Raw genomic sequence first — 14511 nt, 5'->3', positions numbered from 1 at the left:
TGGAAGCACAGTAATCATTGTCTGATTTTAAAGCAAACTTTTCCAGTGTGCAAACATCATCTAGCCATGGTTGTCAGGTAAAAGGTGGCTTTGTGTCGGTATATTAATGTTAAAAATACCTCCCTCTATAGACTACCTATAACCGTGCCCATCAATGCATATCTATTATATAGATGTATCTTTTTCACCTTATCTATATCTCTCTCTTTAGATACAAAGAGGGAGAGAGAGAGAGATACATAGATATAGAGAAAAAAAATAAATCTGGCTATATTACATACAATCTATATGATATAATCCTGATCTGTGAAATACTCGATCCATTTTCCATTAAAAAGTGTCAATTAGTGATTCTCATACAGCTTGACTTTTGGTCATAACCTCTCTAAAAGCGTAGGTAGGAATGACAATCAAGTAATCGTCTCCCAAATTGTGCAGGCTTTTTCCAAGAAAGAGGGGGGGGGGGGGGTGGGATTGGAGGGATTGTGTACGCACGGAAGTGCCGAGTCATTCATTCGACAACATTTCTATTCAAATACTGACTGCAAATGTTGTATTGACCAAGTGCCAAAGGTGGCTCATGAGTACCCTTGAAACGACAGCTTAGTGCGAGGAACTGTCGGATCAAAATCGCGGGTTTGAAAATCGTCCCTTCAGCATAGATGATCAGAGAGGTAGAATTGCATTTATGCCGGAAGACTTGTGATACTTGTTTGCTGCAACCACTCGGTAATCTGCATCGGAAGTACCTGAACAACCCCAGAATAATCTTGTTCAACTTTGTGTCAAAAAAGAAAAAATCTACACCAAACACACATAGAAAACCACCAAAGCACACTTGGGCGGACACAGACATACACACATACAAACTACAGTCAAATTATTTGAGAAACACCAGTTCCCAAATCGTGTCAAAAATATCTCGACAAGATGTATATGCGTGGTCCTCAAAAATTTGGTAATTTCACAATTCTGAGATTGCAACATATTGTATCGACATCACTTTATTCAGCTGATATGTCAACATCATCGATATTTGCTTCAAAACAAAATACCATACTTATTTCCTGAATCGAATGACCGAAGCAGGATTTTGGTCAGTTTCCGACATCGTGTCATTTTAATGCTGCCGGTTCAGAGAATACATGCACTGTTTATCAAATTTGTGGCATATTTATTGCATGCGGCTCCTAAATTCTGTTATTGTCTGATTTTCCTCGATTTTCACTGATCTCTTATTTGTTGCTATTTAGAATGTCTTTCCTTCGGGTAGACTTCACTACCTTCTCGTAACACAAGGTATAAAAAGGGGCATATTGATGAATACCTTTCCCTCCAACAAACTTAGAAGTAAACAAACAAATATAGGTGCTAGCCGTGGCCGGTGAACAATTAACAAACGGGTCTTGAATCGATTGGCGAGCGCTCACAGCGATCTACCCCCTCCCCAGACCGGTCATAAATTCTGCGTTTCATCTGTGTATATATAAGGGATTAGCCTATCATAACAGGAAAATACTGGGTGATATTGGTGTGACATGAACTTGACTTAAAACCTCTTTGCTGTAGTCAGTGTTCCGGGATTCCAGCCATGGAATCATGGCTCAAACGTCTGTATTTTGAGTGTTTGTATCTGTTTTTAGAATAATGTATAATATGATGGGTCAAAGGTATATCCACGATATCATATAAAGAATATTAATGCGAGGATATCAATATGCTTCAGCTTACTACAATGCACATGGAGATGAGAAACAAGAAACACGTATTAAAAAACGATGTACGTCAAGACGTTTACAGTATCACTTGACCCTTCTAAGACATTGTACGGTAACAACGAAATAAACACCACAAATCAAATTACATCTTTCCATTAAGCATCTAAAGAAGCCTGATTTTTTTTTAAAGAGGATTCGGTATCGGATCTTTACCTTTTAGAATACGGATAAATCACCGCCCACTAAAAAAAAACCCCAAAACAAAACATCTGAATGTTCGAGAACACGACCTGATTATCGTATGTGCAACATCTCAGTCTCGAGGTTCGCTGACTCTATATCAATTATGAAGTGATGTTTTGATGATATCACAAAAGAAAACAAAATAACTTTATGCAAAATAGTCGGTTGTATCAGTTGGTGATAACAAAAACGCAATCTTATCCCAATGACACAAAGAAAAAAATGAACAAACTAATATCTGTTTTCATGGAAAATATCTTATGTAATTTTTGCCTTTTGTATATTGCATGCTTAACGCCAATATAGACATGATAGATGTGCTTTCCGATTATTGTGGCATGAGCGGAAGACAATTTGCGATATATCTCCGATTTGTATTTCCTCATAATTTTTATGAACAATAACTTCATGCTATGACGTAAGAGCATTTTCAACAAACGTTAACAATGTTTCAATAAATCTGTATACGGAAAGGACATGAAATGTATACAATATAACATTTATAAACATGCATCACTTTGAATTTCATACGAATCCTTTGTATCCTCGATATGAGCGTCATACCCTTTCTCATCATGCACACTGTCTAAAAAGTTTTATACTTCAACCTCTATCACTCTTTACAACTCTTTGTAACCATTGGCCTGCAATGTGTAAATTCGCAAATTAGACAAGGAAATGCTTCTATACAGCTCTTTAAAGCCTGTGTCTCTCCGAGACACTTAATACACCACAATATGACATTCGTAACATGATTCCGACACAAAAACTTACAGCGTTTTGATAGCATTTATCTGATTATATACAGCTTGTTCGATTTACAATAATGAAAAGGATGATATTATATACAACATTGTGGCCCGCTTTACACTACGTAATGCTTTATTGAATGACTTCTGTTTCAAGGAACTACGCAGGATATCATGTATCTAATAAAGGATATAGCACTAAGAAATATGTGCACTGAACTTATCACGGTGATTCTAATATCACCACGCCTACTGTCGTTGCAGGTTTTGTACTTCAGTGCACACAAAATCTGAAATTTTAAGCCTTCAATTAGCCTAAGGATACGCATCCTCGTACATACCGCATTTCAGGTGACAATCTTGTCATGTGGCAATTTCATAGATTGCAGTGATATCCATCAGCAGTATTTCAGTGTGTTTCGATCAGTAGAGTCCACACAGCGTCTTTAATTTCAATCTTTGTCCAGTTGATATATGAGAAGTAAACGTTATTATTAAGTAGCATGATGGAAGAAGCACACGTTTCCTTCATAGGAGTGTGTTTGTTGATATATAATTTATGCTCGGCGTTTGGCTCACTTCAGCCCATCATACAGTCCCCAGAATCTGGAATTACCGTCCGCCGTTGGTTGGACGCTGTTCGAAGCGTTGGGCTCGTTTTTCCTCGCCCGCATAACAACTCCACCCGACTTCTCGATATCGACGACCGACTCTTCGTCCGTGGCGACGTAGGGCAAGCTCCGCTCGGACTCGTTGTCGGCCGATGACGCCATTGATGTGATGCCGGAGTCGGACGACGTCGGTGAGTCTCGCCTCGAGCTCGCGGCGGATTCATTGCGCGATGCGGACCCGGCAGATGACGGGGAGAAAGAATCCCGAGTGGAGCGTCGGGTCAAACCGAGACGGCCGGAGATGCCGGTAGCCGGTAGCTCTCCACTTGGGAGGCCGAATTGCCAGTTCCTCTCTTGGAAGGAACCACTTTTGGAGAGAGATTTTCTGGTAGGTTTCACTTCGAGGGGATGCGCCTTGTTGTCTCGCTCCGCCGCCTGCATCAAGATTGAGTGATGCGTGACTAAATGGCTAACACCCTGCTTTAGAAATAGCGTGGTAGGCTATAATATCAAACTTCACAGATACGTTTACACAGGGGACCTAAACTCAGTAGGCCTTGACAACGTTTTCGGTGGCCAGCAAATCAGAAATTCTCACGTAACAATCATCACATTCTTACAACATATTTTAATGTCAGTGAAAAGAGACTTCTATCATAATCACATCTGCATTTTTTTTTCGTTTTCTCCCTCTTGTGCTTTTTCTTTCCATAAACACAAAAATGTGTCATTCTGACCTAAAAGACCACACAATACATTGTGCTCCATTACCTACCAGGTACTGGTCCCTGAAGCTCTTGAAGAGTTTGAAGAAGTTTCCTGGCTCTATCTGCTTGGCGCTTTCCCCGAACATGGCGCAGGTGTACTGGTAGATTTCTTCCATCTTCTTGAAGCCCTCTGAGAGGGCGTGGATGGTATCCGATGCGCCCAGGTAGAACTGGTGGACATGGCAGTCAAGGAATATTTGACCACAACAAAGATTCATACACGCAAGTGTCATACTTTTGCATGACAAGCATAGTGCACTTAAATGTTAATTGTCACTCCTCCAACCTATTGAAAATGTCTAATTTATAAAAAAAAAACCCAACGAAATTGTAAATCCAACATTTTGAGGGTCAAATCTAGCAATCATTCAAGGGTCGAGGAGTTTACCATTTCATTTTTTGAATATAGAACCATCTCTTGGATAGCAGCTTGATAAATTAGTAACACACACACACACGCACACATGGTTATGTGCTATTTCTGTATGTATGATTTCTATGTATATTATATATATATATATATATGTGTGTGTGTGTGTGTGTGTGTGGGTGTGTGTGTGTGTTTGTTTGTGGGTTTATTTATTCATTTATTTATTCATTTATTTATGACACACACATATACATACACACATTCACTTCGAAGCTATTATATTCGCTGCCGACATGGCTGAATGACACAATGAAGTTTTGGCTCTGTGCGGTTGTTGTATTAAATAAGTTATAAAAATGATAACAAAGCGTATATGGCAAAATAAGTAAGCTAATTCATTAGACTTTCGCTATGGCATCTTGAGAACCTGGCGAAAACCTGTAAGATACTGTCTTTTCACTAGTTATCAAGCTCTCATTACCATGGATTTCTTCCTCTTCTTTCTTAACAATTACGGCTATACTTGCGCTATTTGGATCCCTCTAAAATCTGCATGTCAATGACTCAAAAATTGATATTTTGTGTGTTAAAGGATATTCCAATAATCGGGTTGTCCATCTGCCTCTCCCGCTCAAACTTGGCGAGCTCGAGACCCTTGCGAAGTCCCTGGATGTCCATGGTCAGAGATTCCAGAGATGCTGTCGTTGTCGTTGCAGAAATGAAAAGAAAAAATTCATCTTCATCTTTTCAAGAAGATTACATAGTGCATGGAGCCAAGGAAGAATGCGATAATGTATATTTGTTATGGCTTTTCAGAAATGGCCCAATGAAAATTAAGCAACAAATTGCCACAACAGCTATACATGCAGTGTAATCAGTGTAAAATATACGTCAAAACCTGAAATATGATATACAAGTAAGTTCTCACGATAGTAGAAAGTAAATTGAATGTATAGGGACAGAAACACTAATGAAAGTGATAAAGGTGTTTATTGATAGATAGGTCACTGTTTGAAATTGCGATGGATATCGATATGATTTACCACATTACAGATGCTCGAATATCAAGAGTAAGAACATGATATTACGGCTTCTGCTGTGAATAGAACAAGGCTCACTCTTATAAAGGCAAACTTGTTGCCTATTCTTACTGAGGACTTAGCGTCACTGGGAAATCGTAAAAGAAGTAATTGACTATTTTGTCCCCAATTGCATCAGATGAATTACAAATATTAGATTAACCAACTCGAAGGACAATTTACAGAATGGACGTCATGCTCCACACGAAGTCTTGATTGTTCATTTGCAAATGAGTGACTTCACATAAAAGACAAAAAAAAAATCCAAGCAAACAAACAATATTGAAGAGGGTAAAAGAAAAGGTGTGATACACTTTAATGTAAGTACTCAATGCAAGCGAAGTATACATGGCTGGTTTTGCAAGCGATGATCAAACCATCCCGTTCCACATGTTCCATGCACTTCTTCCATTTCTTGATATTCTTTATTGTGTCAATTACTGTTCGATCGTTTGTGTGTTTGCTTGCGTGTTTGTTCGTTTGTTTGTTACCTGTCTTGAGGTCGTTGAAGACGAGATCTTGGTGCCAGTCCTTGATCTCAGGGTAGCATCGGTTGACCGCCTCGACCAGGTAATGGAGAAAGTTATGGCTCCGGTCAGTTGATTTCACGAAGGTCAGCTACAAGTTATAAAAAAAATGAGACAATTTGACATGACTTGAGGAAATTTGCCCTGTTTCTCTGTGTATGTACAGAATTACGTGTATATCTATACAATCGTTAACCTGTATAGTACACAAAACCAACCACATCAACAGCACCTCCACAGCCACACACAAAATAAGCCCAAACCAAATGAAAAATCAACGATAGCAATAGCAACAACAAAGCAATCATGGTTGTTCGTGTCATGCATAATCACTGTGATATAAGTTACACAGCATGCGGTTTTTGGTAGCATTTAATCACCTGTTGGTACAGACGTATATCAGTAGCGATATTATACCAGGATGCTATCGATAACCCCTAAAGGCCTGCGATAAGTCTTCTTCTAGGGCATTATTCCTGTTTTGGGGTGTTTTTTTTTAACCCAAACAAATTTCTCACCCTCTGAAGGGATTCCAGCTTGAAGCCGATGGCGGGGGTTCGCTTTGAACTGTTCATGAAATTCCCGAATGCAAGGATGATCTGCGGAAAGAATATACACAATGGTGTTGATTAAGGTGATGCTATCTGACGGAAACACGTCGTGTATATTGTAAAATTTGGACTCAAATTTAGATTGCACAAGAATTAAGAGTAGCACTTTTGCGCATCTATACGGAGGAAATATGAAACAAGAAATACTCAGCGCAAGAATGGTATCACAACGTTATAATGCCACATCATCCAAGTAAGCATCTATTATACATTATTTTTTTTTCTGTTAACATTATGTTGATTTGGGGGATTCGATAAGTAACATCAATTAACACAATGATGAGAACATTAAACAACAATTAGTTGCATATGTAGACAAGAAGTGCTGTCAGGAAATGCAGACTAGATTCCATAAGTATACCTCCTTTTCCTCGGTACTAATTGACATATCGGGCAATCTGACTAGCTATTTATGAAAAGTTAATGATGATCATTTGCATATCATAATGGCTGATGATTAACATGAACGATAAGGGTCTACAATCGGACAAAAAGCACTCCAAAGCCGAGGTAACGCACCCTCTACGCTTGACTTACCTCGAGGAGTTTCTTGAGTTTGCCACTCGTTGAGATCGAGTCACATGTTGTCACGATGGTTTGGATTTCCTGTACATGAAGAGCACATATTTCTGACATTAGAATAGACATTTCATTTTGATGGTAAAGAAAGATGAACTTATTTACACTTATCCAAAAAAAAAAAAATGAATGTGCCCGGTGTGGAATAGGAAAATTAACATAAAAAAAGAAAGAGTTTTAGTGAATTGTTGGTGGCGACTGTTGAAAGTACAATTCCATAAATGGACGGAATGTGTGCATTAGCAGTTTTCTATGTTAATATGGCAGAAAAAGATCTAAAAGACTGCATTCCTTATTTATACTTATAATCATATCAAATATTCGTGTGTATAGCACTATTTTTCTTTGTTTGTCACAAAGGGAAGTCTTTGTGACACAAGGTTTGCGAACTGCAATGATTTCTAATCGTCCGATTTGACACAGTTCAAAACGAGACAATGATATTGGGGCTTGAAAATGAAGAGGCGCATTAACACAAAATAATTAGGTCCCTAAGTACTTCTTTTTTAACGGACTTGACGCAGCTAAAAATGCCTCCAATTTATATACTGTACTAAGTAATACTATATAATTTTGATCTCCCCCCACACACACAAAACAACACACACACACACACACACACACACACACACACACACACACACACACACAAAGAAAGGAGTGTACAAATATTATGGACATTAGCGACTGGAAGGAAAGACACTTATACCGGCTTCAGCGTTGCCACCAAATCACCGTAGAGTCCCATAAAGGTCATCAACCTCAGCTTCGACTCATAACGGTCCACCCTTGCCATCTGAGAGTACCAAAATAATTTACAGATAGACAAAGTTATAATTACTGCATGCATGGCACATTGTTTAAAATAAATGTTAGTGTCAAACACACATTTTAAAATACATGATATCCATCTCGTGCATGTAAAATGCATGTTATTCAGCTAGACATATAAATCTGCCATTTAACAAAGTCACAGTCGCGACTAGCGAATTCTTAGGTTTTGTTTTTCTTCCAAGGATTGACTGTATATCACAATCATAATCCTCATAGTTACTCTTGATTTTGTAAATAGATTACATTGTAATTTCATCAAATTGTTTAATGTACACAATGTTTTATCTAACAAGTTCTGGGATATGCAACGGAACACCTGTCTCGGAAAACGAATGCTGCGCTTAAAATATAAATTGAGATGAAAATAAACCCAAACAATTTAACTTACTGTCTCATGCAGTTATCAGGGCTCCCATAAAGGGAGTACAATATATCCATGTGAACATGACATTGTGGAACAAATCAAAATTGGATGAACGAAATTTTCAATTAGCACCTCCGTGTTATGGCAAAATAATGGTCTTCAAAAGGAAGCTAACAAGTTGAGGATAGATGTCAGAGAAATAGGAAGATGAAGTATCACCTGGAACATGAATTGCTCTGCCTCGCCCATGTTCTCGTACTGATCAGATTTCTCAGAGAGAGATTTCAGCTGTAATAGTAAAAAACAAAAACAAATAGAATAGAAAAATAAAAGATAGTGGCAAAGTTTCTTAGCTGAATTAGAACGTTTAAGAAGTGGTGTTATGGCACGAATTGCATAATTTCAATTTCTTCCTGAAGGAGCAGAAATATAATTATCATTGATACATTAAGTAGCTTCATCGGTTAACCTTTTCATCTGAAAGCCCCGTAACGTCTTCCAATATAATGAGTAGGACTTCCCACAACGAAATTGTGTCTATATGAATCTTCAGTCTTTAAACTATAAAGAAGACGGACAGACAGAATGTATGATTCCACTAGTCTGAATTACTCACCTTTATGGATGTCAAACAATAGGGGTTTTGCAAGAAACGTCAACTGTTATGTTGACAAGGTTGGGAATTTATAGGGCGATGTGGATCGAAGCGGTGTCACAATGTACCCGTTGGCAGGCTGTGACTTTGAAAGAACGATAAACGCAGTGATGGAGCAGTCTGTGCTTTTATATAACTTGGTTCCTCTTTACATTGAACTTCACATTAAAACTATTTCAATTGCCACCAATTTCTCACTTTCCTTCTGCTTTTCAAATATCATGAAATGGGAGAGGAAAGGTAGAGTGAGAAAGAGTAACGCGCCTATGTGGCAGGTGCTGTGGTATAAGATGCGCTCATCACCATACCTCTTCCTTTGTGGGCAAGAAGTTGAGTAGAAGTTCGGCATACTCCCCGGCTACGCCACTTGTATCGCATTTGTCCACGTACTTCCGGATATCTTTTGGTGGGAGATTTATCTTCCTCTGAGTAATGACTGGAGACGAGATGTTTGATATTACATGTGAGAAGATATTAAATTGTACATGTATTAGATATAATTAATGTAGGTTTGCGTGTGTATGTGTGTGTGTGTGTGTGCGTATATGTTTGAGAGAGGGAGAGAGAATGAGTGAGATTATAGTGGAAATAGACGGAGAGATAGATGAATTGAAGGATATACTCATAAGTATATAGGCAGGGGGGATAGACATACAAATATATAGTAAGTTTGTATGTATTACTCTTGGAAATCGATACAGAGTTTAGTTGATAAGTGACTCAGCCAGTCAAAAAGAGCGTTAAGTTCAGTCCTTAGAAGCTTGTTTAACTAAAAACTTGAAGTCTTCCAAGTTGATAACGTTGATCCAAAATGATTACAGAGTAAGAAAAGCATGCCCCCTAAAAAACCCAACAACAACAACAACAGCTAGACACCATGTCACGGACAATGTACACAAGTACCTCTCAGTTGTAGCACAGATTTTGAATTTTGATTCTCCCTCGCTATGTTTGTGTCGAGAGTTTCTGATCATCTTGTGCTTACATTGACAAAATACTAACTTTTCTTGACATGTCACAACGATCCTGATTTATCCCAAAAAGAAAAATGGCGAAAAAAATAAAAATGTAAATAATTCAAAACACATCGTTGACTACTCCTTACTCAGATTCCTGGCCCTCGTTGCGTTCACCACGCGAACCTTCTTGGCATGCATCTCTTGGATGCGTTTGAGTTTCTCGATAGTCGCCGTGGTGCCGGCAGATTCCTTCAGCTTGAAATTCTCCTCGAAGTCGGTGAAGTCCATCTCATCGTATACGGTTTCGTCGTCGAGAATCTGCCCCCGAAACGCAAAACCAGATTATGCAATATGTTCAGAGGAAAACAAATTAAATCATTGTCATTGTGCCTGTCCTATAGCCATGGCGTATTATAGCATAATAACCAATGATTATTGTTATGATAGTAGGACCTATATACGGTTCATCGAGATGAAGTATGGCATAAAGCCAATAATTGATTTGCATGGTATCATCTGGAGCTGTCTTATGATGTGAAATATTGTCTTTATGTCTGTGACATGTTGCAGTTCCTTCTACATTGTGTATGGATAAAACGCAAATATCTACTCGCTTCAGGTCTGAAATACTAACAACATACGGTGTCCAATATAGAGTCTATCATTATTCTTTCCGAACAATCAGATATTTCATCTTACAGTATTTCATAATCATTCATAATAACATTATTGATAACAATGATGATGATGACGACGGCAATTATCACTGATCACGAGATTGATGATGGAGATGATGAATGGTGATGGTGAGGGAGATGATACTGATAATGACGATCCCAATGAAGGCTATAATGGTGATAATGAAAATGATGATGATAATGATGATAACTATGACCATGATGATAATGATTATAATCATGACCATGATGATAATGATGATGATGATGACGATTTGGACTTTGGTGAGCTAAAATCGTCTAAAAAATATCACCATCAGGTGATGATAATGGTGATGGCGATGATGATAATGACGACGACGATGATGATGTTGTTGTTGTTGATGATTATGATGATGATGATGATGATGATGATGATGATGATGATCACGATCGATAATGATGATTCTGTGGTAGTGTGTGACACTGCCAGTAACAATAGTGAGCAAACTGACCTTAAAGACCGTGTTGCCAGGATTGTTGATGGTGTTCCAGTTCAATAGTGGCAAGGCATGCTTCGGCTGCAAGCGATTGGTCTTTTTCTTATCTATTATCAATAGTTAGGAGGTAGGACAGTCACACAGAGACACACATGCCGAAAGATAGATAGAAATTGAGAAGATAGGCCATAGGGACATTCAGTCGGATAGACAGACAGAAAGAGACGTAGATAGATGGTTTGACGAAATCGTAGAAAGATAGATAGCACGAGATAGACAGATATACAGCGATAGAAACAAAGGTAGATAAATACATAGATACATAGTTCGAAAGAGAGAAAAATAAAGAATGATAGAGAGAGGAGGGGGCGAGGGAGAGAGAGAAGAGAGAGAGAAGGGCATAATATTACACATTTCAAACGTTTAAAGCTTACAGAGTGTCTAGAAAAAGACACAAGAAGGCTGTAAAATTATTTTTAATCGGTTATGGAAAGCACAGATGGATCAAACTTGTATTGTAATCTACGGACAGTTTTGACCTTGAGCTAAATTGATTAAAGATATCACCACCGGGTATTACAAGATACCTGTGTTCCAAATGTCAAATTATAATCTGGAAATTTACAAAATATAAATCTCATTACATTTAGAGTGCTTTTAAAGAATTGTTTAATGCTTGATTGTGTCTGCGAATAGCCAGATACAATGACAATGAGTATGATTAAAAACAGGCACAGAAAAAACAAATCTTATGGATTTTCCTCTTTCTTTAAAGCTTTATATACAATTCAAGTTTATTCCACTCATAGTTAACTGTGGATATAAGGCCGAAAAAAAAAAGTTTATGCAATACATGGCCCAATTTATTCATACAAGGACTTGCTATTAATTCTTCCATTATGGATAGCAAAATATTAGTGATAATAATTATTTTCTCCGCAGATTAAAAGATATTGGAAGTGTTAACAATATTATTGTTTTTGCAACAAGGTCTAAAGCTCTCTGACCTTTGAAGGGAAATCTAAAGCCTTGTAAATATTTATGAGTCTTGTGTAAAAATTCTTACTCGTCCCGAAAAACGGTGGCGGGAGAGGCACGCCCGGGGTGATGACGGGAGCCGGGGGAGGCGTGGGTGGCGATGGGGTCACTGGCTGCTTGGGCTTAGAAATAACAACTATTCATACGAGAAGGACGAGGATAAGAACAAAGAAGAAGAAAAAGGAGAAGTACAAAACGAAGAATATTTAGAAGAGGAATTAGAATATCACGTCGAAGAAAAAAAATGAAAGCAAAATCATTCACGTAAATGTTCCAGAAATTGGCAAATTTATAGACATGCTTTTAAAAACAGTTGAGTTCATAATTATATTCATGTTGCTTCGTTGTAAACATCACTTTGCACTTACTTCTTCAGTTTATAAAGAGCCCGTTCAGTTCTTGTTTTGTAAAACGTAGAGGGTTCTATGCCCTCTGTTATGGACGTTATTTATATCGTCACCAAATCTCTGCCCTGGCTTATGTGATATTCAATACCCGCTGTATTTGAATAACCAGAAACTACGCTTCATGGAGACTAAAAGATGCAAAATTGTCTTGCTTACCAAAAAAGTTATACCCTTGCCATTTTTCACTGCATGTATAGCTGCAATGGAAGGTTTATCACTGACGATGCTTTCTGGGTTGTCGCATGATACACGGTGTCAAAGTCACAAGAGAAGATTCAAAATCATCTACGTGTACATGGAAAGGACTACATACTGAGTAGGTTGAATCTTGTTTAAATTCAAATTTGCTCTCACCCCGTTATACGCTTATAAACCCGCCTTCCATCATGCAGTCAAAAAAAAAAAAAAAAAGAGAGGAAAACTCACTTTCTTTCTTCTTATCCCTTAGCACTGATGTCTTTCTCTCCAGCTTACGCTCGCCCATCTTCTGCGGCTCTACCACCACCGTCAACTCGTCCCCTTCCTGCTCGGGCTCCAGTGGTTTCATGAGATTGTCGAAATTCTGCAGTTGCTTCTCCGCATGTTGACCAGTCTTCTTCGTGTACTCTCTCTGAAAGATGGTATTTGAGGTTTAAACAGGAGACATATTCAAGTGGAGACGGGGGAAATATACATCAAGTGGAACTGCACGTGTCTGCGTACAGAACAAATGAAATTAAGAGGTCAGGGGGAATATGAAAAATGTGAACTTTCAAGGTTTATCCTGGGCGATTTCTAGCAGTCGCATTGCTTCAACAAGCATGTCTTTCGCACAGACTAACAGAAGAGAGCAAAAAGATCTGAACTCATAAAATGTGCTGGAGCAAATACAAAGATCTTTTTCATACCGGTGAAGTAAAAAAAAAAAAAAAAGTTTCTATAGATGAGTAAATGTCCCAAAGTATGAGAAGTTCAATAATAAATCAACGAAGTTTGACTATCAAAGCATGATTTCTGTTGCAATGTGTTTTGTTAAGCTGCGCTGCCCTAAGCACTCACCGTCAACTTTTCGATGGTGTCCTGAAGTTCATTGACTCTTTCCCTGTACTCCTCTGACTTCCCGACGACCTGAACAAAAAAGAAAGGAAAAAAAAAAGGGGGACATAATATCAGGGGTCACAGCATACAACAACACTATCCGAGCATTACGTAAACTAAGCACGACATTCCAGTCATGCTAATGATTTCTAACGCAGTGGATTAGTTTGACTAACTTCTTGACCACCACATAGTATGACTACAGCTTCTTGATCAACAAGCAGCTGATACAAACCCTGTCCAAGCGACGGAGAATCTGCAGATTCTTGTTATCTTTTTCCATATCATACTGGAGATTGCATTGACATTCGAGATGTAGATAAATATTCACATTTCAGTTTTCAGCTTTATTAAAGCTTTCTGTTTCAAAAAGGATGCAGAAGATAAAGAAACAAATGTAAGATTGCCTTAATCATCTACTATTTCTTTTCTACATTCAATTGCTCCCATAATGGGGGCTAAGACAAAGAGTTACAGTAGAAGTACATAGATTACTTGATAAAGGGCGTAGCTTTGCGTCAAGCATTTTTAAGATGATTATATATTGGGACATTTTCTGGGGGGCATTTCATGAAGCATTTTTGTCCGACAACTTGTCGGACAAATTTGCTCTCAGCCAATCAGATGAAAGGATTTCAGTAGCTTTTAACATTTTGTCAGACGAAATATCTGACAAAACGCTTCATGAAATGCCCCCCTGGTCTTAGCTGCGGCTGATGTTTGCTCTGTTGGGCATGCCGCTGTTCCCCTCTCTCTTTCCCAGGCAG

General features: G+C 38.3%; 1 protein-coding gene across 7 annotated transcripts in view; it reads right to left on the bottom strand.

Moving 5' to 3' along the window:
- Window positions 1–583: 583 nt before the first annotated feature.
- LOC139710325 (formin-like protein 3) overlaps window positions 584–14511 on the bottom strand; it is a 68105-nt gene continuing 54177 nt past the window's right edge. For all 7 annotated transcript variants that reach the window (XM_071622244.1, XM_071622248.1, XM_071622245.1 and 4 more), the window contains 14 exons: window positions 13706–13774; window positions 13094–13277; window positions 12289–12396; window positions 11238–11329; window positions 10213–10384; window positions 9416–9543; window positions 8672–8740; window positions 7964–8050; window positions 7213–7281; window positions 6583–6663; window positions 6029–6155; window positions 5056–5156; window positions 4097–4261; window positions 584–3756 (listed from right to left, as the gene is read on the bottom strand). In XM_071622244.1, coding sequence (XP_071478345.1) covers window positions 3286–3756; window positions 4097–4261; window positions 5056–5156; window positions 6029–6155; window positions 6583–6663; window positions 7213–7281; window positions 7964–8050; window positions 8672–8740; window positions 9416–9543; window positions 10213–10384; window positions 11238–11329; window positions 12289–12396; window positions 13094–13277; window positions 13706–13774 — 1923 coding nt within the window. In that variant the 3' untranslated portion in view covers window positions 584–3285. The remainder of the gene's footprint in view (window positions 3757–4096; window positions 4262–5055; window positions 5157–6028; window positions 6156–6582; window positions 6664–7212; window positions 7282–7963; window positions 8051–8671; window positions 8741–9415; window positions 9544–10212; window positions 10385–11237; window positions 11330–12288; window positions 12397–13093; window positions 13278–13705; window positions 13775–14511) is intronic.

This window comes from Diadema antillarum, unplaced genomic scaffold (genome assembly GCF_040938485.1).
Source record: "Diadema antillarum isolate AM-2024a unplaced genomic scaffold, OU_Dant_1.0 seq00001521_RagTag, whole genome shotgun sequence".
In the NCBI taxonomy this organism is placed as follows: Eukaryota; Metazoa; Echinodermata; class Echinoidea; order Diadematoida; family Diadematidae; genus Diadema; species Diadema antillarum.
Note: the sequence above shows the minus strand (reverse complement) of the source record. Positions and strands in the feature narration are given on the sequence as shown.